General features: G+C 46.7%; 1 protein-coding gene across 9 annotated transcripts in view; it reads right to left on the minus strand.

The window, feature by feature from the left end:
• foxp1b (forkhead box P1b) overlaps positions 1-26,752 on the minus strand; it is a 52,964-nt gene that overhangs the window by 3,077 nt on the left and 23,135 nt on the right. For 8 of the 9 annotated variants that reach the window (XM_079157144.1, XM_079157143.1, XM_079157142.1 and 5 more), the window contains exons 5-14: positions 21,271-21,490; positions 16,033-16,140; positions 11,527-11,614; positions 10,159-10,242; positions 6,069-6,273; positions 5,813-5,889; positions 5,029-5,130; positions 3,732-3,853; positions 2,786-2,855; positions 2,406-2,572 (exon numbers count right to left, since the gene is read on the minus strand). In XM_079157144.1, the coding sequence (XP_079013270.1) occupies positions 2,406-2,572; positions 2,786-2,855; positions 3,732-3,853; positions 5,029-5,130; positions 5,813-5,889; positions 6,069-6,273; positions 10,159-10,242; positions 11,527-11,614; positions 16,033-16,140; positions 21,271-21,490 (1,243 nt within the window). Of the gene's footprint in view, positions 1-2,405; positions 2,573-2,785; positions 2,856-3,212; positions 3,327-3,731; positions 3,854-5,028; positions 5,131-5,812; positions 5,890-6,068; positions 6,274-10,158; positions 10,243-11,526; positions 11,615-16,032; positions 16,141-21,270; positions 21,491-26,752 lie in introns of all 9 variants that reach the window. The other variant, XM_079157145.1, reaches the window with a different exon arrangement.

The following is a 26,752-nucleotide window of genomic DNA, read 5'->3' on the forward strand; positions in this document are numbered from 1 at the left end:
ATTCACTTAGAATTGATAAATGAGGAAGATTAACAACGTGAGACGAGGAGAGGAGAGAATGGACTCTGCGGAGCGAGTGGGTTGCCGTTGTCAGCCTCCTGGTGGCGGCGGATCAGCGGCGCGCTGTGTGTTCCCCTTCCTGCTCGTTAACATGCACAACCTGCGAGGCGGGTCTCCAGAGGACGACCCCGAGCCGGCTTCTATCATTAATCAACTTCAAGCAAACACAGCGACCAGACACCGGCGTACATGCGTTAAACTCCAGAATTAATGCATATTTTCAACCGAGTGTCAATAAGGGAAGAAGAGCGCTGGCAGGAGAGGCGCGCGAGGAGAGCGGCGGGGCGGGCGCTTTCGGCACAACACCGTGATAAGAAACAGAGCCCTTATGAGAATAATAACGCTGTCACTTGTAAACAAGGCAAAAACACGAGGCCCCCCCCCCCTCCTCCCCCTCCTCCTCCTCCTCCTCCTCCTCCTCCAAGCTCACAGCCTGGGCAAAAGAGCCACTAAAGAGATGAGATCTGCCAAATTTCTCATTACAGAAACAGAGCAGGGATAAAGCAGAGGAGGGGGGGTGGTGGGGGGTGGGGGGCTGGCTGTGGCAGAGAGGAGGAAGGAAAAAAGAAAAAGAAAAGGAACATTATGAGCAGCTGCAGGGGACTTGCCGCTCTAACCCGCGGTGCCAGGCTGCTGTAGTGGAGGTAGAGCGGTGTCAGGATGAGGCACCGGGCTCATTTACTACGACAACAAGGGACAACTGGCACGTTCTTCATCAACAAAGCCCACATTTGATTTATTCGCACCGGGACGTCTTGTGTGATTCGCAACTATTGTGACGGAGACACTCGTATGCTAATGAGCTGCCATATTTTGTGTGTGAATTATAAAAAGAAAAAGAAAAAAAAAGGGGGGGGGGGGAGAAGTAAAGTCAGCTTTTCTATCTTTTTTTTTCACATCAAAGTAACTCCACAAGTGCCGTTGCCTCAGGTCTGACTCTGTGGCTTCAGGGCAGACATGAAATTGTTATTATTATGCTTATTGAACTGCATGCTGATTCTACACTTTGCTTATAATTAGCCTTCTCTGGATTCCTGATTCTCGTCTGGCTGCTTGAGAGAGAGAAGCGCTCCGGTTTCCGAGAAGCTGCGTCCTGTCAACCAGCAGCACGTCGGCTCATGTGGAAAACACATGTTGTTACACAGCGAACTGCGCTGATGAACTTGTATTTGGAACAGCGTGAGCCAAAGCATCATGGTAACACCGTTTTTTGTTGTTGTTGCACATGCTAGTTTATTGCTTATTCCCTGAGAGAGAGGAGGCTGCTACTGTATGCAACAGTTAGTGTGCATGAAACATGTGGTTGAGAGAATAAAGTTCTTAAACAGCAAAATAAAATAGATTTAACTCATTTTGTGCTTGCATAAAGCTTATAGACATAATTATGATAGTGAGAGTTTGTGAGCTCCATCCGCCTGGAGACAGAAGCAGAGGGGCAGAGGGAGAAGCAGGCTGCCTTTAGGCCAGCACACCCATCCTGTCTCTGCCTTTCCTGTTCCACAGCCACGCTCAGAGCTATGTTCACAGTGATTAGGGATGGCACTTTCCTCCATTTGGCCAGGAGCTCATTACTGCACCTTTCTTATTTTTTGTTTTCAGGCAGAATTTACCCCAAAGCTCAGACATTTCAGGAGGCCATCCCCGAGTCGGTGGTCTGCCCCCACATCTGGAAACGATGCAGCGTGTGCCGTGTTATTTTAGGCTTCAAACAACTTAGCAGACACTCCTATACGACAAGCGAACGGGGGGGGGGGGGGGGGGGGGCTGCGGTTTCCCGGCCGACCGCAACTTTCCTACATGAGAATCTTGGGATGATGTCCTCCAGACTAATTACCCTTTTGTGTTGTTTTCTCTTTCAGCGGCTCAGAGGCGCTTGTCGCCTCCGCGTCGCGGCCAACAGCTCTGTCGCTCCGCGTTCTGGCATTTTGTAAATATTTTAACGAATTGGAACGCTGATTACGGCGTGACTCGGGACAGACAGCGGGACGCACAGAGGAGAGTTCATAAACTCGCTGCTGAAATAACAAGAGGGGCTTCGGCTTTTTTTCCTCCCTTCGAAAAATAAAAGGTGGAGTTTCCTTTTTTCTGCAGGGAGGCCCGCCACAGCTCTGGCCGTGACCCTACTCACCACTCCAAAATTTGATCCCTCTTCACTTTATTTATTGTCCTCATTGTTTCTGTTTCATCTCATGCCATGCGGTGGGTCATTTTAAGAGCGTTTTGGGTGGGCACTGAGATCATTTTCTGTCTAAAAAATCTATTTAGGGTGTTGCTGTGTCAGTGGAGTGAGACTCTGTTCTCACACAGACCGCGGTGGAGATAGAAAGCGTGGTGTTGCCACTCACATAGCTGGCAGGGGCGAGCGTCCCGGGCTGCTGTCACTGCCGTTGCTGTTTCCATGGTCCATCGCTCCATTCATCTCCTCGCGGATGGCGTTGGCCAGGGAGTGGAGGGTGGGACTTCCAATGGAAGCAGTAGTGTATAGAGGTATGTTGTTTTCTGCCATTGAAGCCTGAAAAGCAAAGCCCGAAGCGTTAAAGGTGAAACGGAAGGGGGTTGTCAGCACTTTCTCAGTTCCCCATCACTCTTTTCACACGCCCTTAAAAACAAAGAGGAGGTGACTGGGCATGTGAGACGGAGAGAGGCTTTTATTATTCTTCTTTTTAAAGTTCAGAGTGAGGCAGCTCAGGATGAGGTCACTTTGTTGTTTTGTTTTTTTCGTTACCTGGAAGGCAGCAGAGAGGGTCGGACCATAGCCCAAGCTGGTCTGAATGTTCTTCACTAAGGCTGGACTTCTGCGAACACAACAAAATCCAATTACAACCACAGACTCGTGTCTCAGCGCGCATGCATTCCTCAGCTGCCGTATCATATTTCATAAAAAGAAATCAATGCACTTTGAATCAGAACTAAATACATTTACTGGTGTAGTAATGTGGCTATAGTTCTAAGATGTTCAATCACTTGACAATACCACACAACTATCTCTGACAGGAAAGATGATGATGGAGGCTTGTGAGAGCGTGATGCATGAAGCTCAACACAAAAAAGCATGATGGCAACATTGAAGGTGGGGGTGGGGGTGGGGGGGGGGAGCATGCAGGTTTAGGGGCTGGGCCTCTGGAGTTTGCGGGGCAGGCGGAAGTGCTTACTGTACGAGCAGCTCATCAGCGGCGTTTTTCCGAGGGCGGCCTCGCTGTACGTGGCGGCCGCGCTTAAACTCCTCATCATCAACGGTCCAAAAGGACCCAAACTCATCCTCTACTCTCACAAAGCACTTATGCAGGGAAAGGTTGGTGCGAATGGCACCCTGGGAAAGCAAACCAGGGGAGGGGGGGTAGAGGAGGAAGGGGGGGGGGGCAGCCAGATGCAGATGCGGTGATCGACAAAAGACAGGCACACAGACGGACGGACAGACAGACACAGGGAGGAGGGGAGAGGGTGAGGATCAAAATAAATAAGCCATTGTGGGGTATGAGGCATCACCAAAAAAGGGCTTCTGAAAGCACGAAAAGGGGGGGGGGGCACGCCGAAGCAAGCGGGGGGGGGGGACTTTGGACGTTATGGCACACAGACAATGAGATGGAGCAGCAGCAGCAGCAGCAGCCTCTTCCAATCAGCAAGCGGTGAGACAGACGCTAGTCGAGGCTCAAAATAGAGGCCAAACCTACCCACTGATCTTCTGAGGCCGTCTCTTTTGGAACTCTATTTCGTCGACTGTCCACACAGCCCCTTTTACGTTTTCTACTCGCACAAAACACTTGTGAAGACTAAGATTATGGCGGACTGCATTCTGCAGTTGGTGTAAAACAAACAAAGAGAGAAAGAAAAGGTTGCTATCAGTACAGTAAACATCGTCGGGGAGAAGGGGGGGGGGAGATAAAATCTCATTTCAAAGGAGGAATATTTTGACAGGCACTGGATGAAAACAATACAGAAACCAGAATGTTATTGGCAGGAAATGGTCAATAAAAAGTTTCAAATTACTTCAACAACATGTAAATATTTCTTGGTTTCCATGGCAGTAGAGTTAGTGACGTTTTTATTATTTTTTTTCTTCTTATCATTCACAAAGCTGCCTTCTCCGATCAGTGAACTTTAGTTAGAATATTTTCACTGAATTAGAAAAGATTTATGGTCATTTCCCCGTTACAATGTGAACAAAAAAAATGAATAAGAGAGATTAAAACAAAACTCCAGCGTCCAATCCAAATCATTTAGGCATGAATGTAGACCTGCATACATCATCCCTCGTGTTATTGCAGGAGCTGTGCTGAGTGCATGTGTGTATAGTAAGTGTGCATAGAGGGAGAGAGAGTTGTGAACATCAATGTGCCCCCATGGAAAGGGCTGAGAGTAAGTGTGAGAGCTGATGGAGGACGAGGGTGGAGCAGGGTGGTGATGTGTGTGTGTGTGTGTGTGTGTGTGTGTGTGTGTGTGTGTGTGTGTGTGTGTGTGTGTGTGTGTGTGTGTAAGTGCTTCATCACCGTCTTCCTCATTCAAATCTAACTTTCTCTGACCCCAGTCATTCCTGATTCTTTTTTAAGATTGTTGTTTTGTTTTTGTTGTGTGTGTGTGTGTGTGTGTTTGTGGCCTGGTTGGAAAACAGAGTGTTCCCGTCTGTGAGTGAGTGAGTGCGAGGGGCTCAGCCAGGAGTCACTGGCAAGGCACCGCTATGTTAAACTAATGCCACCCACCACCAGAACATCCCAAAATATTACAGGGAAATTGTTTCTTTCACTCTTTCTTCTTCTCTTTCTCTCTCTTGGTTTTCCTATGTGTGTGTGTGTGTGTGTTTTTCCCCCACAGTGTTTGTTTAAAGGGCGGTTCATTTGGACAGAAGAAGTGGAGCATTGTTGTGTGTTTGGGTAAAGCCTCATTTATAAAAAGTATTATGCCTGGCTATCGTTTCCCTCTCCCTCCACTCTGGTGCCGCTTTAAAGAAGTCAGGAGGAACAGCAGAATTACCTTCCACGTCGCCGCGTTGCGCCTAAAATATGCAAACATTCGTGTGAACCAGTTGTAGACTTCGTTTAGTGTTAGCTGCTTTTCTGGAGTTTCGAGGATTGCCTGCATGAGGAACAGTGACAGAAACAAACATTTAACAATTGTGCTCCCTTCACAGAATGATCAATAATTCACAAAAAGAAGCATGCCGGGTTTGTGTTGTGTTCTCCTGAGACAAACGCAGACAAACAGCACAGCGACTGTCTGTGTGAAGTGTAACCGCTTCACTCTGTTAAGAGAAGTCTGCCGCACTTTGTCGTCGGGAACGGAAGATTTGAATACATTTTCTTTTGTGGGTGTAAATGAAGGGCAAGCGAAAACATTTCTCAGGCAGATTACAGGGGCAGCAATTATGGCCGGCTCAGATTAATTCCTGAGATCCCAGATTACTGCGGCCCGGCGATAATTGAGTGGCCATCTTAAAACAGGTTCATCCCTACTGTTGTGTGAAATGAATTTGGTAATAATCACAGCCACAGAAATGCTTAATCAAATGCAATTGTCATATGTGGCTGTTTTTTTTCCCCTTCTTTGAATCCCGTACGCATTCTTGCACTCATTTGAAAATGGTTAATCTGCTCCTCTGTCTAAATTGCATTTGAAATTTAACGAGGGAGCGGGCAGAGAAATAAGTCGAGCACATGTAGTTTTGTGGCTTTCTGGAGAGCGGACGGCTGCATTTCCTGCTATGACTAGGCAGGGTGCAGGGTGTTAAAATGTCGACACGTTGAGAAGCAGTCCTTACCTGTCTTATTAGTGAGGCGTACGTGAACGGCGGTCTAACCTCTGCATTCATGTAAAACTCTTTGTTCTGACTGAGATCTGCACAAAGGGGAACAAACAAAGTGTGTCAACATGCAATAAGACGATCAGGAATGCTATCGCACACATATCATCATCATCATGGTTGTGTGTGTGTGTGTGTGTGTGTATAAAGACACAGTGCAAGTGGTTTGCGTGTCAGTGGTTGTGCAGGGCAGATTCTATGTGTGTATTTGTACCTGGAGAGATGGGCATGTTGTACTTTTCGGAGTAGCGCCGCCGCATGGGGCCCATGCTGTGGAGGCTGTTGGCTGTGATGACGGAGTGGGTCTGGGACAGGGGTGTGAGGGGCGCCGTGGGTGTGGTGGGGGTCCGGGGCAGGCTCAGAGGAGGAGAGGCCTCGGGGGCCGATTTGGACAACGTGACGCTGGACACCAGGTTGAGCTGGAGGACCGGAAAACAAAACGGGAGAAGCGCAGACAGGAGCAGAACAGTTAGTCCTCTAATTACCCCCGGTGTCTCCGACGGCTCATTGACTATGCATATCTCCCCCTGCTAATTACAGACGGGCCCTGAGATGATCCATGAACGTTCGCTAAATGTTTGGAAAACAACCCTTCGGAGCCCGGCTCCTCCTCTCCCCACCTCCTCTATTCTTCACGCTCTGCTCTCTCCTCCCTCGCTCTCTCTCTCTCTCTCTCTCTCTCTCTTGCTGCCGTGTCGGGGGCCTGCACCCGGCTTTTCTGTTTCACCGCCTTTGTTTAATCTTTTGTCCCTCTTGTCCTGTTTGGACAACACCCCCCCACCCCCACCCCCACCCCATCCACCCACCCACGGTAACCAGCGAGAGGTTGAGGGAAGATGGGCGGCCCGAACCGCTCTGAAAAATGACAGTGTGTTTCTCACCTACCGCTGAGCCGCCCCGCTAATAAGGCAGCCAGAGGAAGGAGCCAATCTGGGCTAATTACAAGCTGAAATTGTATTGTGAGGACTCTAATTAGGAGCTGCTTATGGAGGTGATCTGATGATTAACTACTGTATCTGACTGACCTCCATCATCAGGGCCGTGACGGCCGCGGCGAGGATGGCCTCGCAGTATTTCCCGTGGACAGAGAGTATTCGGAAGCCCGCGAGTGCGGATGGGTTGGCCGTACTGAGGAGGGGGAGGGATTTAAGTAATAATGGCTACAAGGTAAACTAATTATGGCGAGTTCTCCGAAAGGTATCGCACGGCTTCCAGCAGCTGCGGCGGCTCCGAGCCAAGCGCCCGAGCCTCCACGCGCTGGAGCGGCAGTCAAGTGGAAAATGCTAGCCTGACCCCTCCTGCTCCAGCTATTAATTGGCAGGAAAACTAATGACACATATACATATTCCCACAAAATTGTTCTAATTGCTAATTTGCCGAAGGAGGCCAGTATCCAAATTAAACATGACTTCAGACTGTGAGAAAAAAAAGAAAGAAAGCGGAGAGAGAGAGAGAGAAAGAGAGAGAAAACGGAGAGCTGGAGACAGTGATGGAGAGGACACATTTCATCTTTGACATCATTTGTTGATTACGAGGGATCACAAGTCTGAGACCAGCTGATCGCGCCGTGGAGGTGAGGGAGGGTTTGACGACAGACAGGTGACTACTACCAACAGATATGACAAAGATTGGCATCCACAAATCTCAGTCACAACAATATTTATATTATATTATAAATTCACTTTTTTAATTTTTACAAAAAAATAACCTTATGAAACCATTGAGTAACACTTACCTTTTCTTACTGTCCCACTTTAACAGACACGTGTCCAACTCCTCACAATGTCTGTTTATGTGTTGGAGGCTGAACTATGGCTTTTTGGCAGCGTCTGCCCAAATAATTTGGATTACTGCTGGGATGCACGAACGTAGCGCGGAGCACATCCTCACCAGCGGCAGCAGAAGACGTGTTATTCTAAATCACGAGCAAAATAAATCACACTTGGGCTCGCGTGTTTCTGACACAATGCTATCAATAGAACGGGGCTGCGGTGTTGACTCCTCTTCCTGTGGATTAGCGGGCTTTGTTTCATGTTTCATCCATATTCCCTGGCCATAAACAGAGAGAGGCTTCAACAATAGGCCAGACAGGCTGGTAATAGCCTTGCCTTTGTTTGCCTCACCATTTGGGCTCACTCCAGTGCCTAGACAAAATGAGACTTCAGACTGAAATTAATTAAATGGTAATTGGTGATCTAATTATACTGGCTTTGACTCGGCAAGCTGCTAAAGAAAATAAACAAAAAGTCCCTCCTTAATTATGTATGGCGTAAAAGGTCAGATTTCTGACAAGAATGCTTAGTGACACCGAGTGCAGAGCAGACACCCACCCGCCCACACACACACACACACAAACACACACACACAGAGGCAAATACAAACACAGGCACACAGAAACACGCATTGCTAATGTGGCACATTTTGTTTTGATCTTCTCCCCGCTCCCATCCACCTCTTTGGAGCAAAATGAATGCTGTTCATTTGACGGCGTGCATGCACAGTCTCAGTTTGTTTGTCTTTAATTATGACTAAATGTAAACAAGCTACTTTGCTGTGACAGTTGGCTACTTATACGCGGCGTTATTAAACGCAACAGCACAGAACGGCAGAAAAGCAGAAACTAGCAATTACTGGAAGAACATGATTGTTTCTTCAGAGCGTCTCATTCTGCAGTCAGCTCGGAGAATACGTTCAGTCTGCATCTGCTCAAAGGAGGGTTTTTTTTTTTTTTCGGGTGGTCGCCTCTAAGACCTCAGCGGGGCCACGGGCCCCGACCTGTGTGAGTCCACCACTCACCCAGCCGGAGCCAGACGTATCTATCACAGCGGCTCGCAGCAGGCGGAGTGGCGCTGCAGAATGGGAGTCTATTTATTTGAATAAAAATCCCAGCTCGCCCCCTTGAGAGCGTTAGCGCTGAGCTCTGACACAGCCATTCTCGCAGGCCCAGGGGGAGAGAGAGGAGAGAGGTACTGAACTCAAGATGCTATCTGCCGCTCCTACCACTTTTCATACACAAATGTCCCCGTGTCAGAGCCCTCGTTCTGCACTCTAATCTACACCATCAGCGCGTGTGACACAGGCAGCCTTTTGTCGTTCCGACATCTCCAGGCGCTTTGCGTTTGCCACGTACTCTCTTGACTGTAAATAAATGATCCAAGCTGCACAGTGTGCTGAGAGACAAGACTCCCCGCATGTGCGTCGTGCACGGTTTCAGATTCCCGCCCTGCAGTAAAAACTATCTCTGAATGAACGGTCATGCGGACTGAAATATGGCGGTGAGGCCCCCTTCTTAAACATGACAAAATAGCGCAGACACTTAAATGCCATATGTTAAGCCCTCGCCCCTATAGGATAGGGATTAAGCAGGAGGCTTTATGGCGTGGCATATATTAAGAGTGATAAGCACGATGTCTGGAATGTGTCAAGATGATAACAAATGGATCTGCTTGTGCATTTCTTCAGAAGTTCAGTTGTTCAACATTTGGTTGAATCAACAACATTTAAGTCAAAACTTCATCTAACGCGACATAAGAGATGTTTATGCATGCAAACATTTACATCAAGATGTCATTTGACTAATTACTTTTAAAGATGGCTGAGGTGAAGTCTTTTAACCCTAAACGAAGATTCAAGTGTTCTCAAGGAAGCATGTTTTATCAAATAAAATCAATATTAAATCAAGATCAGGCGCTAATAAGACCACTAAGACATCAAAGAGCCATATCTTATAGCTACAAATCAATCAGTCAATAATGTCGGATTTTCAGCCCCTACTTGAAATATTACATTTTTATTGTGTAGAATTTTCGACATGATTTAGCATGAATTTATCGTTGGTATTATAATAAATATTTCTTATATTTCACGTTATCTGGCAGGGAAGCACCTTCGTAATTTCGCTTTTAAAAGCACTTAAAATAAATGTAACATTTTCCCTTTAAATTCGCTGCCTTTTATTACCACAGTTACTTCTATTTCCCTGTGCTCTCCTCATCTCTCCTGTCTGCCCAAACAGACACTGGTGCTCTGAAGCTGTTACAGCGTGAGCATCCAGTTCATCACAGGCACCAAATTGAATCTCGGATGTCAGCAGATGTGGTCCAAACAATATTTACTGCCTCCCTCAAGAGAACAGCTGTTTTTATTTAGCAGATAAATAAGAAGATGGAGGAAGGGATTAATGAATACACGTGTGCCAATTAAGACGAACAAAAGGATGGGGGAGGGACGAGAGAGAGAGAGAGAGAGAGAGAGAAAGAGAGAGAGGGAGAGAGAGAGAGATGTATGACAGGGTTGCTGCTCACCGGCTGTGGGATGGCTTTGGGCTCCGTGGACTTGACATGAAGGTGCGTCATCATGGCTTGCAGACGCTCTTTGTCTTTCGCTAGCTGTAACGAGGAGAGAGAACACATTGCATTTTTTATGAACGAAAGACGACAAAAAATAAAAAATCTATTTCTCTACTTGTATCAGTTCCCTACATCCCGTTGCAGTGAAGGCATCTTTTACAATGAGCTTGTTCGAACAAATCCATCTTTTTTATTTATTTTTTTTCCTCTTGGAACTAATTATTTGCTTTTGAAAAAATGCTTTTGGAAGCTGTCAACAACTTGGCACTTCAGTCCAACAACAGTCTCCATTTCAAGGTTAAAATGTACTGTGCGTCTCTATTGCCAATAACAGGGCCGGGCCCTTTCTACCTGTCTGAAACTCAGCGCTGTCTTGGCTGCCAGCTTAAATTATGGTGATAGGCTGCATGCAGAGGAGGTCTGTGTCTGGTAAAGCTTTCGCTCCATCCCCTCTAGTACACCACCGGAGAGGAAATAACAGGAGGCTGCTGTGGTGCAATGTTTGAGCAACTCTCATTGTTTAAGGTTTATCCAGAAAACCACAAGTGTTTTATCCTCATTATCAGTCATTTTTTGGGGGGGGGGGGGGGAGATGTGAACCGCAAGTGGATGCTGCATAAAATCTGTAAGACATTAAGTTTGATCCTCGTCTTATTTGCTTTGCAACTGTAGCAGCACCTTATTAATAAAAATGCACTTTAATGGGACGGTTGGTTTTATTTTCCCCTGTAATACTAACAAATAAGTGCAAGCTTACATTATCTTAGTCGTCGTTTGGAGCACAGACACACACGTGACACCGAGTCTTTTACCAGTAAGTGCAGATTTTTCTCTCTCGCAGAGAAAGACAATGAAAGATCACTCATAAAGGGAAAAAAAGATATTAAAACCACTGATTCTAAAAACGTTTTCTGCGTTGGGCTACAATAATCTTTCCTTTAAGTCGCTCTACATCGAGCGCCTATAACACACTGTGCTGCCCAGTCATTCCACCCAGTGTTTTACTGTTGGTGCCAAACAGTTAAAAGTCATAAATAACTTTAAAACCCAGTAAAATTCAAAATGTAATTATCTTCTCTACTTAGCCCCGGGCCCCTTCATATATCTTTTTTTTCTCTTCCTGGCTGTCATGCATACATAACACATTTTTAATGGCTGGTTACTTGCTGATGTACAAACTTATTTCACTCCGCGACCCCTTCTCCCCCCCCCCCCCCCCCCCCCCCCCCGAATGGCTGATATCAGACGGACGCGGACACCGAGGAAGTGTCAGGAGAAGAAGACACATAAATATTTGGGCCAAAACAAACAGAGAGACAATACCTGCAGCTCCAGCTGTTGTACGACCTGCATTTGCACTCGACACTGGGCCGTGCTCCTGTCATCCAGGGCGTGCTCATTGTTAAGATGTCTGGAAAACAACAAAAAAAAAAAAACACAGAGGAAAAAATGATGTCAGTTGGACTTTTGACTTCTGCCGCCTTTTAGATGTAAGAAACAAAAAAGAGGTCTGGTTCAGTGACGCAGTTGGAACACAATGCATAGAGAATATGCGGCAACGTTTAGGTAAATATCACGCAAAGAGCTGCCACACGCAATATCTGCGGAACCAGAACCAGAAGGTGATACTTCTTTAACGTACAAGAACGACTCTTAATATTTCATGGCGGTCCTGTCTGCTCCGGCTCCAGCTCACAGATAAGAGGGATGATTGAAGATTTTCAGGTTGGACTCCTTCGCTACATTATGCACCAGCGCCCTAATGCCATCTCCTCTCGTTCCAGCCTCCCCCTGCCTTGTCGGGATCCGGCCTCCCTTTTTCCTCCGTGTGTTTTCTTTTAATTGTGTAATTACGAGAATTCAAATAAAAGCCGGACCAAATGCAGAGGACAACAGGATGAAGGAGATGGGATCTGTCGCAAACTTGAATTATGGATATAATTATGCATGATTATTTTATACAGGGGGAAGATGTTCCCTTTTTCCTGCACGTTTATAACTAATCTAAATAAGTAGCTTGCTGGGTAGCAGACAGGGTTTTTTTTTTTTTCCTCCTCTCTTTTTTCTGTGATTTATATAAAATGGTGGAGATAAGGTTCACGAGTGAAGGAAATATGATTGGAGGAATTTTATCAGCCGCCGCATGAATTACTGTTTGAAAATGCTTATGCAGGGGCATTTCATTAATCATTTAATCATAATCCGAGCAGGATGTTTGAACTGATTTCACAAATACCCTTTCATTTCACTACTTCATTATGCTCGCTAATGGATCCAATATATTATATATATCATAAATTATATCACATCTTCGGTGACCATGTAGGTCACTGTCACCAGGCATGTCTGTGTGCGCACGGCGGTGGCGCCGGCAGATGGGAAGAGAGAGGTGTGTGACGCGTCCCCGCCTTCTTCAAAATGCACTTTTTCTGTCGTTTACTGCAAATCAAAAAGCAGCCAGAGTCAACCTGTGACGGCACAGTGGCGAGCGCCGGGCCGGCGATGATATAGCCCAATAAATTAGGTGCCATCGCTTTTATGTACAGACAACACATTTGTGCGTTAAACACCACACCGACACTCGGAAGACAGACACCACGCGATGTGGGGGGGGGGGGGGGGGGAGAATTGATAGTGCTCTGCTCGAAATGTGAAGGTTTCTGTTCGGCTGCAGTATTTTCAACCTTGAGGTGAATGATTTAAATCTTTATGGGCAAACGTGGTCTCTCCGCCATCCCCCCCCCCCCCCCCCTCTCTATTCGGCTCCTCCTATTGTGTTTTGATAATACATTTTCCAAAAATGACCGTGATATACGTTCAGCACTTCAAGTTAATTACTGTGGCAAAAAAGATAAATAAAAAAAGGAATTAAAAAGGCGTATTTAAACTGAAATCAATTCAGACTTCATGCTTTCCATCTGTTTGAGTCAAATAAATGGCCATTTAATTAGGTGGGTCGGGAGAATGAAACTGGTAAACATTTCAGGACATCTTACTAAATTTCAAAGAAGAAAATAATAGGTAAAGACGTTTCAACTCCAATTTAACCGGCACAGACTGAATTTTCAATGAAGAGTGGCCTACGTGAGCAGCTTTGGAATTTCCCCGTTCATAGGAGACATGTGCCCTGCTTCTTTTCATCCCTTTGTTACGTTCCACTTTATTTCTTCTAATGACATGGAGAGTCACAGTGCATAATTAATAGGAAATGAAATATTCAAATGGCCCTAATGCAGCCTTGAGAGGAGCGTCTGGACACGGGAGCAGGGGATGCGGGGAATTGACATGGAGAGAGGCTATGAGCGTTGGCATGTGTCACTTTCTGGACTTCAAATGAAGCCACTTTTAAAAGCTCACTGGCAGGATGACAGTCACTAATGTAAATTGCCACAATAAAACAAGTTAAATAGACACGCCTGTAACAGTCTGCTCTTTTTTTTATTTTTAGAGTTTGCCTATCTATTCTTTTTCCTCTTTCTTTCTAATTATATAGACCGGACCCAGAGCTTAAGGCTGTCTCTGAGGACGGTTTATCTTCTTCACTGTGGAGTTTTAAATTACCAGGCACACATCTTTACAGTAGTATTTACATTTAAAATGCATTAAAGCCTATTTCTAATTATTTCCAGTGTTATAATCAGTCATTTTATGTGCACACTTTTCTTACAGGATTTCAGCTTATGTACTACATCATTTTATGTTGGGCTTATTTGTGTTTCTTCTCGAGTCTGCGTGGCGCAAGGCCGCATAACTTACAAAACAATTACTCGGTGTGTGAGATGTGTTTTTCTTCTTCTGTGGTTTCAGCAGGAAGACAGTGCAGCACTAGATGGCACTGCAGTGTTTCACTGGATGTGACCTCTTGACTGGACACTGAGGAGAAGGGTCTTGACCCTCATAAAAAAAAAAAAACACCAGGCTCCGCCGCGAACAACCGACCCCGCCCTCCTGTGAGCCCGAAAACCCCCCAAAAAACAGGAACAGGGATCTGGCGCTTTGTATTTATCGAGATAGCGCGCGTAGGTATGTCATGCTTTTCTTTAAAAGACAGAATAAATACACGCGCGGTTTAAAACAACATTTCAGCCCCGTGTTAGTTGTTGCTGTTGGCATGTGGGGCTGAAATCTGGTTGACGTTTCAGAGTCCTCCTCACCTTTCACAGCACACTGTGTTCTGCTGACTGCACACACACACCTATCTGCACATATAGCTTCAACGTTTCCCCTCCCACCCCCCCGACCTTTGGAGACTTTCGTAAGAGCATTAAACTGCCTGATGTATTCTTTGTTTTCTTATTTGTGATTGTTTTTGGAGGCCAGCGGTATCGGTCGCTGGGTTTCATGTGGAAGTGCTTAAGGGTTTTGAGAGTTAACACCTTGGTGAGCCGCTCTACACTCTCGCCTGCTGTTGAACAAAGGCAGCTTTGTGGAGGACTCTTCCCCCAAAATGTTTTCTTAACATGTTCCAAGCAGTTTGAAGCAGGCAACTAAAGTAAACAAGATGTTGCCATGATAAAAACACTTGTAAAAACACTGCAGAGTGCACTTAGAGACTGTTTAAGGCAGAGCTGCACCGGGAGCGCTGAATTTAATTCCTCTCTCTTCTATAAACAAAGGGTGAGGCAATGTCAGAATACAATAAATAGTGACGGATTTAGGAGGACACTCCCAAAGCTGAAATGTGTGTCTGTGTGTGTGTAATACGTGGTTTAATAACTACGTGTGCCGAGGGAAGATGTTTATTAAATAAAAAATAAAAATACATAACTGCCTCTAGTTGTTTTTTTTTCCCCCCATCTTGCACAGAAACGGCACTGAACTACCAAACACTCCGCCGCGTTCAGCTTTCCTAAAGCAAACTGCGCTCAAAGTGGATTTAAGTAAACAGTGAAGAGGATTTCTAAATGTTGACTAAGACGGTCAAAACTTTCAGCTGCCCCCCCCTCTCCCTCCCCGCGGCACCTTTCTCTCCGCCAGCTAGGAATCTGTGCGTTCGCTGAGTGCTTGTTTTAGGATAATGGAATTGTGTCATATCTTGTTTAAAGTGCGACTAATCCCAGGTGACAGTGAGCCATTGATCTGCTGCCACAATGCAGATGTTTTCATCCTCGCCGTAACCATGGCGCTGCTATGTGTTGGATTACTGCGAGCGCGCTGCACACCGGGTTGATTAGTAAACCAGCGGTGTGACTCAACCGGGGGGGGAAAACATGGGGCAAAACAAAGGCCTGTGTCACGCCGTTAACAAGCTGGAAACATGCTACGAGCAGGTGAGAGTCGACTAAAGCTGGAGCTGTTTAAGTGCAGCGTACGTGCTTCATTGTAACACACAGCGCCGTGAGGTGTGGGCCTTTCAATGACATAGACAGCACTGTGAACCAAAACACAAGTCAAAGAGGCATGAGAAAGGAGAGGGAAAGACAAATAAACCGCTGAGAAAAAGGACAGAAAGAGCTGAGCAAGGCAAAGACACACACACACACACACACACACACACACAATCCCCCTGTCCAGTGACAAGGGCAAACATGCAGTGTGGGCTGCCACAGATAAACATCCTACCGTTGTTTGTTTGGGAAAAACGGCCCCCGTCACCATGGGGACTGCACTTATCACAGGAATTAGAGGCCCATGCCGTTCTCAGAAAGAGACCCCGCCACAGTACCCTTGTCAACCCAGGCACCCGCACTCAGGAATAACAACCGGTTCTGCACCTGTAGTGCCGCCGTAGTCGCCGGCGGTCACGAAACGTGCAATCGACCCAACGCGAGGACAAAACGTGGCCGCTAGATAGGAAAAACCCAACTCCCGACCGAGACTTTTACTCACTTGAGGAATGAATAGAAATCGTCGAACACCGCCTCGCATCCGGGCCACTTGCAAACGCCGTGACCGTAGAGGGGGTGACTGTGGGGGGAATGGTCTTCTAGCGAGGATCTAGAAGAGAGAGAGAGAGAGAGAGAGGGAAACAGCTGTTAATAAAACTTTTTTTTAAGTTGACAGAAGTCAAAGGTCACAGAGGATTGGTTCTCCTGTGAAGCGGACTCCTGGTTTGCAGCTCCAGGTGTGCTCCTGTGTGTGTAGTTTCCACATGAAGACCCTTGACTTGATCTGTGTAGAATCCGTGTACCTGAGGGATCTCTGCTTGCTCTCCTCTTAAAGAAAGGACTCATGTTGCGAAAGCACGACCAAATCAATATGTTATTATTTATTGTCACTGAGTCATGTTGCAGTTGACTTTGATCAGGACTGCTAGGGGAGCTTCTCCCACGCTGCCTGCTGCTGCATCGTGTCCCAGAACCCACCTGGAGGAGAGTGATCCATGACATGAACCCCCCCCCCCCCCACCAAAAGAAAGCATCAGGTACTTTCACACTGCGCGCAAACTGTAAACATCCCCCGCCTGGCATCGATTCACCTACTGATCGATCCGCGTCGCCAGGTGGGCTGACAAGCGACCGCGTCCAATGCCGAGCGTACGGCTTCGAACCGTCAGGTCTAAATAGCGGGAACGTCCTGAAAAAAACAAACTTTACAACATCCTCCATATGGCGAGGGGAATGGGACCGCGGCGAAGCCACAATCGGCCTGAGCGGAGGCAGTGTCTGCGAGACAGCGAGCCATATGGACACAGGCACTTCACAAGACACACAACTTTCAGCTACAAGAGCCTGGGGGACTGGCCTACATCGCTGCCACCTGTGCTGCTGCTGCTGCTGCTCCTCCAGTCTGAGCCCCGCTCCCCGAGACGACGGGCCGGGTGGAGAGATTCATTACACCACAAACACTCGCGCTGCCATGTGGGAATAACTGCAACCACGGAAATCTCATTCATATACATATATTCAATACAGAGATAACGTCTAATACCGCGACTTTCGGGGGGGACGTCTTTAAGGACAGTGAGGGAGGGGGGGATGAAAACATCTCCGTCTGCTATGATTTAAAACATTTGATGTAAAAATGAATTAGTGAAAAAAAAAACTAAGAAAGCATGTAAGGTGTGCCAGGTTTGCCAGGATTTAAAGAAGCTGATGCTCAGATTAAAATCTCATTTGTATCCGTGTTAGTAGAGATGTACCTCAAGCAGGACATTTTAAAGGCCGTCACAGGTTTCCTTGTGTTGTAATTACTTGCTGAAGAGTTCACATTGTTCATAACATGTGATAATTGCATTGCAATTACGAAGCAGTCAAGCATTCATGAATGTGGTTAGCAGCTTTTTTTTTTTCTCCCTCCCCTCTTTCAAAAGTCTGATTTCTTTTTTTTTTAAATTCAATTATGAATTATGCATTCGCATTAAGACCTCTGTTTTGATACAGCTAATAAATAGATGGTGGAAGACCCATTATAATGAGCTTTTAACAAGGAAATGTGTGGACTGGTGAAGGTAACGCTGGTTTTTAATTTAAGGAGAAGCTTCTTTCTTTTTTTTTTTTCATTCTTCGAGACTAGGCTTGTTGGTTAATTCTGTATTAATAAGAAATTGAAATGTGGAGTGCGCTGGGAATCAGTGAGCACAAAGCGCTGCGAGGGGCTGGCGGCAGAAGAGCCCTTTTAAACGCTGGATGGCTAAACAGTAGTAAATGACAGAATTTACACCAAATGAGCTACATTAGTGTAATGGGAGAAGAGTGTAGGATTCATGGGGTGTTCTCCCATTTGAGATCATGTTGGAGGGGAGAAAAAAAAAATATAGAAAGGAAACAGCTCTGCAGTTCCCTGCGTTGCGTTAAATTTGACTTGCACACAGGACAGGTCTGTCAGGATGTTATCATTGTCAGTCAGGCCCGGAGGGGAGAACACTCTAATGATCTCGTAACAGCGATGAGAGGGAAGAAAAAAAGAAGAAAAAAAAAAAACGTGCCATCAGCTTCCTTTAGAGGAGCAGGAACATTAAAGTGCCGATAGACCCGGACGGAAAGGTGTTGCGCTGTGTTTATGTGCAGCCAGACTCAAAGATGACTCCCGACAGCTGCTCGCCACTTGTTTTCTCGTTCACTTCTTTTGATGAGATGCTTTGGGCCATAAACAAGTCACGATCTATGGCATCGCGTGCTGATGGACTCAATCTATCAGCGGAAAAAAAGAAAAAGGGGAAGATTGATGTCCAGCATGCCGGATCAGAGTCTGGCCACAATGTGTGAGAAGCCAGTCACAACTCTCACTGGTAGTACAAATGTTAGCCTATTCCCTTGTGTCCTCCCCCCTCAATCCTACATCCATACTCTACCCTTCCCTTCTTCTCTGTGCCACTGCATGGTTTACCCTAAATGATTTAATTATCAGGTTTTTTTCTTTTCTTTCTGGTGTAAGACAAATGAAAGGCGAGAGAGATGGGAGTGCTGTGCCAAATCTGATTATTTATCTCCTTAACAGATTGCTGTGTTACAGTCCCCGAGCTGTGGTTACTGATGGTTGTTGGGAAGCAAAGTGGGCCAAGCGCTTTGTGAGGATGCTGCCCCCCCCCCCCCCCCCTTTTACAAAGCTGATGCAGCACTGTATTGGGAATTTGTGTCAGATACAGATCAGCCACATTTCATTTAAATAATCAAATCATTGAATAAAGATGACCTGGCTCACTGGGGGAAATATCTCGATCTGTGCATCGCAGATGCCGGGTCTGGGAAGCAACACGGGGCCGGGGACAGATTGAGTGACTCAGATCCTGGTCGTATCGGGGATGTTGTTTCAGACAAACAACGAATCCCAGCCTGCCTCGCCGGAGTGGTCTGCGAGAAACAAGTAAAAGCAGATGCGCGAGCGAGCCCCGTCTTCGGTGTGTCAAGCCGGCAGTGATTGAATTTCTCCTCCTTCCTTAAGACGGAAGTGCAAAGCCGGTGAGTGATTCCTGTGGATGCACTTAAGGTTTTAGTTGCAGGCGTCGTTGTGCCTGGGCAGATTTTATATGACACATGAAACTAACTACACGGTACTTAGGGCCTGCTGTAAACCAATCTGAAGCCAGTCGGGAAAACAGGCCCATCAGCAGAGAGGCTTGTTTCTGTTGCATGACAAAAGGACTCGCCAAACCGCATCAATTAAAAGTTCATTAAGTTCAGCGCTGGGAGGATGAGGGGATGCTCTCTATTTACGCCCCGGCCGGCCCAGCCCATTATCTTCAACCTGATTATTCAAATCCCTGGATTATAACACAGACGTTTTTCTCAGAGCCTCGCTTGGAATAACCATACTTAATAATATTTCATTTCTCTTCCCATGGTGTCTGATTAGAATTGAGTCCGCATCATCAAAAAGGAGAGGGGCGGGAACGACGCTCTTGATAAGTTGTGTGATTTGGAGTGTTTCAAAAAACGAACGCAAGAGGGGATTACTGGCCGAGTGGATCTAAATTAGCATCATTCAGCAGTCAACAAGTAATGTTTTCACTTTGTATCAGTCGTCCATTCTTTCTGCACACGGGAAAGCGTGGCGCAGGTAATCCGCCGCTCCCTCGAGCAGATGGGCAGGATGAGAATCACCTGCTTGGTTTTCTGACAGATCTAAGATACTGCGGGGAATATTCAGACTGCCTTCTTCACTTAAGCTCGTGTTAAACTGCTGTTGACATCTTCTTTAATCTCTGACAGTCGGCGCGAGGCAGAGGGGCTGCCAGCTCTCGCGTTGTGTCTTCTCCGATGTTTCATGCAGCCCTCAGCCGAGGCTGCTTCTTGCCTTTTTCCCCGCCACCGACGCTCACCTTGTTTGCTCGCCTGCGACAACGTGTGATGGAGTGAGCGAATCAATATCCTCCCCTGCGATTTGTCTTTAACTTCACACACACACACACACACACACACACCAGACTCTGGATGAAGGGCTGGAAGCTTGTGGATACTGTCAACTGTGGGAGCAACTAACGCACGTTTTTTTTACATTCTATTTTTCTCCAGTGTCTGTGCTGGAAGATAACTTTGAAACAGTAAAGAGGATAAGTCCGCACAGGTAACACGAAGCTGTTTAAAAGCGATACCACTGCTTGAAAAGAAATAGCTGCTTTCCGTGTGTATCTCTCCATCACCGGATCATAGCAATTCCTCTCCAAGTGCCTCAGATCCTCTCTACAAGCCCCCCCACCATGTCCCCCCCCCCCCCCTCTTCACCTCCAAAGGCCTGCTGGTTTACTGTGCTAAAACATGTTTTGTATCCGCATTGCTTTCATAACGACGCGGAGGTTTTTGATCACTGGAACACAAGTCAGATGTTGCGCAGTGAGCTCACGGTGCCTGGAGGCTCCTCGCGAGCGGCTCAAAGATCAGGCCTCGGTGCAAGAAAACAAGCAAATGCGTAAGATGCCAAATTAATTCCTTCCTTAAAAGACGCAGACGCGCGCCAGCAAACCTCTTTTGATGGGTGACTCATCTCGGTTTTGAAAAATGCGACACGCCCAGGGTTCGTTGTTTCTAGAGCATAATAGCTCGTTGTTGGTGTGAAGCTTTTGTTATTCCTGATGTGACAGGTGTGATGATACATAAACAAGTTCCCAAGGAACTGGTTTTCCGTTCTGAGAACGCTGATCTGAATGTTCTCATGGCAGTGCAGCTGAAGTCACAGCTGCAATGGCCAACGTGTGCAACTGAAACAATAGCAGGCGAGGGTCAATGCCCGGAACCCCCCCCCCCCCCTCCCTCCTCTAGTAACTGTGTGGGGATCCCATTCCTCCAAATCCCTGCATTCCTTCCAGGTGTTCCTGTGCAATCCCCAGCTGTGTCCAGGCACACAGAACAGTGACTGTGACGTCCTTAATGAAAATAATACTTACACACTATAAATTGAGAGTAATCTCTAGGCAGACTCTACGGGGACATGTCTATCAACTGAGGCCCTATGAGAAATGGCTATTTTAAATGGGAATATATAAAAGGCCTTCTGTTTGCTTTACACCAAAGATGGCAATGAAGGCTGTTTAATTACCAGCTGAAGGTTACAAATAAGGAACGGGGATCTCGCTGTATAAAAAGCCATCGCGAGGAGCTTGTGTGTCTTCACCGGCCCACATTCCTCGTTGTGAGAGCACGGGAACGATGTGAGAAGAAAATGCAAACATGAAAAGACCTCGTGACTCACCCGTCTCTCTTGTGACTCATGTACTGCCCGTTGGTGGAGGCGTGCTGGTTGAGGAGTGGGTTCTTTGGCGGTGCCGGGGAGGACAGGTCAAGGCCCCGGTGGCCGTTGTGGATGCTGCTGCTGTTGTTGTTGTTGTTGTTGTGGTGGTGGTGGTGCTCCTCCTTCACGTGGGCAGTCGTCACCTCCTTCCACAGCTGCTGCAGCTCGGCTGGAATCATGCCTGAGACAAACAAATTGGATAATTAAATCAATTAACAGCTAATCCAACTCTCTTCTTCATCACTTAATTAAATCAAAGCGTCTGTAAACAAAGCGCAGTATTAATTAGAAAATATTCCACTACAGGGTAATGCACTGAGAGCTCTCGCCTCCCTCTCTCTCTCTCTCTCTCTCTCCCTCTCTCGCCACCTCCTCCCATTTTTTTCCCTGTGATCTGAAGCGTGTTTGTATACACAAATCCCTGGCATTCACGCAGATTTCATGCCCAGAGTAAATAATTAACATCCAGACAAGGCATGAAATCTGAATAATCACCATGATTTTCTCACAACAACAGAGCGGTGCAGAACATACACGACACAAAAAAAGAAAGAAAAAAAAAAAAAGTTTACAATAGCGACACTAGAAAACATCCCACCCCTGCCTCCTTGAGAAACAGGACCCTGGGGTAATATTCTCAAAAGCGCATTAATGTGCAAAATACTTAAAGCTCTGCACCGCCTCCAATTGACACAGAAGACTTAAACCTCATTTAACAAGTCAAGCACACTGCAGCTCACACAGAATAAATAAAAACAAATCCCTTGAAGACAGACGACATTTTTCTGTGCGCTGGAAACACATCGTGGGTTTTTTTTTTTCTTCTTCTTCTTCTTCTTCTTCTTCTCTCTGCCTGTGAGTGACAGCGATCCCGACACCCAGGGCCAGAGTCGGGATGAAGAAGAAGGATAATGCCGTGTTTGTGCTCCCCACTTTCCGTGTCTGAGAGAAGCGAGCCTTTGTTGGCACACAATATATGTGTGTGACCAACTACGCTGTGTCTGTTACTGTGCCGGAGAAAGTCTGCTTTCATTTTTGACACAAATGAGGATGAATATGTAAAGAATGAGATTAAGCCTCATGGGCGCAGAATCTGTGGCTATTTGTGTTTTCAGTCAAAACTCACAGCGTCTGGATAACCCTGGTTTTAATAGCATACTGGGAAGATCTAATGGGGGGAATGTGTGTGGATTTGTATTGGGTATTGTAAACCCGGCGCTTAAATAAGCCGCATGTTTGACGCACGGTGAAGGAAGCCCTCGGATATGTGGTGAATTTAACCACGGAGCAAATGGGCAAGGCCGCTCGTTTAACATTACAATTAATTAAATCCATTCTCAAAATGAGCACTGGCAAATGAAAGATGATTTGCACATGCTTATCTTCTTGGGTTTATATTCTCCGGACCCCTCACCCCCCTCCCTCCCTCCCTCCCTCCCTCCCGTCCTTCATCACCAGCTCTATAGATACCAGAAGTGCTCCTTTCAAGCACCAGATTGTCGCACATTGTGCGCAAAATGCTTAGTCTTAATTTATTCCTGTTGTGGAAAATAACTGCGAGGTGAAGATCTCAATACGATCAGCGAAAAAAAAAAAAAGTATTTTTAATTTGATAAGCTACTAAAGATTTTAATTATGCTGGTAATGGAGAACATTGGCCTAATGAGGCGGAGGACTCCGGAGAGAAGCAGGGGCTAAGAACTGTGAAATGAGTCTGATAGGATTGCTGTAAATTCACACTAGATCGTTTGCATATCAAAGAGCAGGAAACGATTACAGGACAAATCAATAACCTTTCCACGTTCCAAGGAGCGTCTTTCCTCACTCGAATATCCCCAACACGCCCGCTCAGTGCTGCCCTGCCCGTACTCTCCCTCATTCTGCTCAGCGCCTTGATGTGCCCTAATCGAAGCGCACGTCCATGACAGGCTAAACATGCTTAATATTGCGGCCTGCGCTGTAGCATGCTAATCCACTGCGTGCTCATTTCCAGATCCATTGTTGTCTTGATGCTACGAGGACACTTCGGAGCAAACGTTTTTTGTTTTTTTTTGTCCTGTTTTCTTCTGTGATGGCTGGTTCGGAAGCGGAAGGTCACCGGTGATGCGAGTGTCCTGCGCTCCGACAGCGGGAATAATCATTTGCCCCCACCCCCTTCCTCCCCGCCTCCCCCCCTTCGCCCTCCCCTCCACTTGGTGCCCGGTGACAGTGGGCGATGTATTTTTAGCCGATGTGCTTGACAGGGCGGCCCACACTGGCTCAATTACCCAGCGGTCCTGGTGACCCCGACACCACTGTTTACTCGGATGAAACCGCCAGCGGATAGACCGGTCTGATGAGAGAGGTAACGGAGTGGGACCGAGCTGTCTCTTTCTGGATCGGGTCCCTGGGTTTTATTGCTCTCCCCCTCTCGGTGCTCCTATCTAACCCTAACCTCCTCAAACCCAACAACAGCTATGGCTCATGATTCCACATAAAATGACAATAAAATATCATTACGCCAACGTCTCGGAGGGCATTATATTTTTGTGTTTGGGCAAAACGCATTGAGTTGCTCTCCATCTGATTACTGCGGGACACATAATGACATTGATCTGGAAATCCTCTTCCTGGGGTCCCCCGGCGTGTCCATCCTTTAAATGCCGGATTGGTTTATCTTTCCTCTTTCCATTTTTCAACACAACTATTCCACTCATTACGGCCCGGGAAATACGGACAAGCACTTTAAAAAATGTATGTTGTTGGGACACTTGATTGATCACCGGCCTCTCAACTCAATTTTACCTCTGCAGGGTAGCTCTGGCACACAGACAGGCCGAGCTCTTCAACCTTTTCCTGTCCTTGTCCCCCTGTACCCAGGTGACCATGTTCGAGCAAGCGGAAAGTTGATTTAAGGTTCATAATGACATCAGTTGCAGGCCATCATCCCCCAAATAAAAAATGGCCCGGGCTCTTTAAACCGAGCTGTTACTTCTCACACACAGTGCTGGTGCCGTGGGGAGAGGGGTGTGGGGGGGGGGGGGGGGGGGGGGGGGTCAGTGACATCGCTATTAGTTTATTGTTCCGTCGGGCTGGGACCTTTACTGCACCCCTGTTTATGTTGCCGTAATCACTGGCCTGCTGATATGCACCCCTTAGGCCTGAAATATGTCCTGTCCTAATGCTGCAGGAACTATTACCAGTAGCCCGCCGCTGGACGTATCAATCACTGACAGGTCAGCCGCGTTACCCGCCGCTGTCCCCGATGTGCCGCTGTTCTGTGAGCACTTCATGGCTCGCCGCGTTCTTTGCTTTCGTATTACCGACAAATTTGTCTTGTCACTGTCCCACTGGCCTCTCTCAGACAGCTTAAATGATGTTGTGCAGCTACACGAGCTCACCCTCTCGCGGAGCAACCTCCGAGTGTGAGCGTAAACATGCGAACGCACACACACACACACACACGCGCACACACACACGCATGCAACACCTGAGCAACATGAGCAGCCACTGACTCACTTATCAGGTCAAGAGGACAGGCTTTTTGTGAGAAGAGGAGGGGGGTGGGGTGGTGGTGGTGGATCAAATTTATATTTATGAGAGTTATATCCTCCCCAAACACATTGTTGTAATTTATAACAGATACCGTCTGGCCGCTTCCAAGACTTTGAACATTAATGTCAGAAGAATTTACGACAACAGAAACAAATTATTGCTCCAGATAATGTGAGCAATTGTTTTTCATTCCAAACCGCTATCTGCAAGTTGATACTTAATTAGCGCTATCAAATGTTTCAGAGGCTAATTCAAATGCATTCCTTCAGTCCGTCGATTTGGCAGGAAAAGAAAAGAAAATAAAACGTTACAGTAATCTGTCTCAGCCAGCGATGTAGCGAAGCAGGAGACCGACGCACAACATGAGCTGCAAGCTGCGCCTCAGTGTTGAAAACACAGAGAGCTTCGGGTGCACTCCTGCTTTTCCTTCAAGACCTCACATCTGACAACATTTTTGGGCTTCCTTTGTCTCGGCACATTGGAAAAGAATACAGATGATCGCATGTGATAACTGGCATTTGAAAAAATAAATAAATAAAATTAAAATCATCAGTTTGAAAAAGTCACGCCAACTTCTGCTGCCCCCCGAGTTTGAATCCATAATCACCGGGAACCCAAAGCGGAGCAGATCAACTCATCACTTCCGACGCAGTGCTAACTGCTAGCTAGAGTGTTGCAGATTAGATCTGAGCACCATAGGCCTGGCCCACTGGTGCATGAAAGAGTTTAGTGATGTGGAAAACAGAAAGGTCATCAATAACTTCAAACAGTCAAGCAGAAAATGTGTAGAATAGGGAGACAAACTGGGGCCCTGAAGCGCTCGGCTAAGTGTTGGAACAGCTGTCGGAGGCACCGAGTTAACCATCGACGGACGGCGAGGACAAACTAACCGGGCTCGACTGGTTGAGACAAACAGAAACAAAACACGAGTTGTACATTGTGGGCAGGGAGGGGGGGGGGGGATTCAGTTCCTCATCTTGATATTTATGCGAAAAAATGAAATTAATACATTGTTGAGGGTGGAGTCCTAATGTTCTCACTCTGAATTAAAGGTAAGAATGTCTCGTGATTCTTCAACTATTCAATTCTTCCTCTGTTATTTCAATAAGGTAGAGTGTGTGGTGACGCTCTGCAGGAGGCCACATTGATTCATCTTTTGTCAGGTTGTTGATAGGTCTCAGAGAGAACTTGAGCACGTGGCGAGATGCATTAAAACCACCGTTTCAACACAATGAACCGACAACGTGTACTCACAACTGACAAAAAGGTAAAAAAGGGACACGGAGTCAGTACACCTACCCCTGTTTTGATGAGCTGAGATGCCTTGGGGGTATTTGATGATGGCACACAATAAACAGGATGTTCTGGGACTGTTGTGAAATCCATCAAGAGCACAGTACCTCGCCGTATCGCCACATAAGGCTTTGCTCAAAGGGTGTGTGCGTGTTTGCCAGCCTTCTGACACAGAGCAATTCAGCGAAGCGCGCTCACAACACAGCGGCGCTCCACGCCTGTGCCCATGGCAATCGTCTGCGGGTGGATGAGTGATTCCATAGCCAGTCCAAACAATAACAGCACTGTACAAACCGTGTTTGTGTTTGCCTATTACCTAAGCGCACCCACCGAACCCCTCCCGCTCTTATCGCGCTTATCTTGTTATTTCAAAACTGTTTGTCTTTGCTGGGAATGAATAGTCAATGTCATGTTCCAAAACCCTTATGACGAACGTCTTTGTCACAAGGGGAACCACTCCTTGAGAAAATATTAAAGAATAAATAAAGACATAAACTTCCTGGCCAAACAACAAAGTATTGACTCCCTATCGAGTAACAGGGCCGTTTCACAATGACAAGTTCACTGGCATTTTGCTGAACAATAGATCCAGTCTTCCCTTCAGGCTGAAGGAGAC

The sequence above is a fragment of the Pholis gunnellus genome (genome assembly GCF_910591455.1).
Source record: "Pholis gunnellus genome assembly, chromosome: 3".
Lineage (NCBI taxonomy): Eukaryota > Metazoa > Chordata > Actinopteri > Perciformes > Pholidae > Pholis > Pholis gunnellus.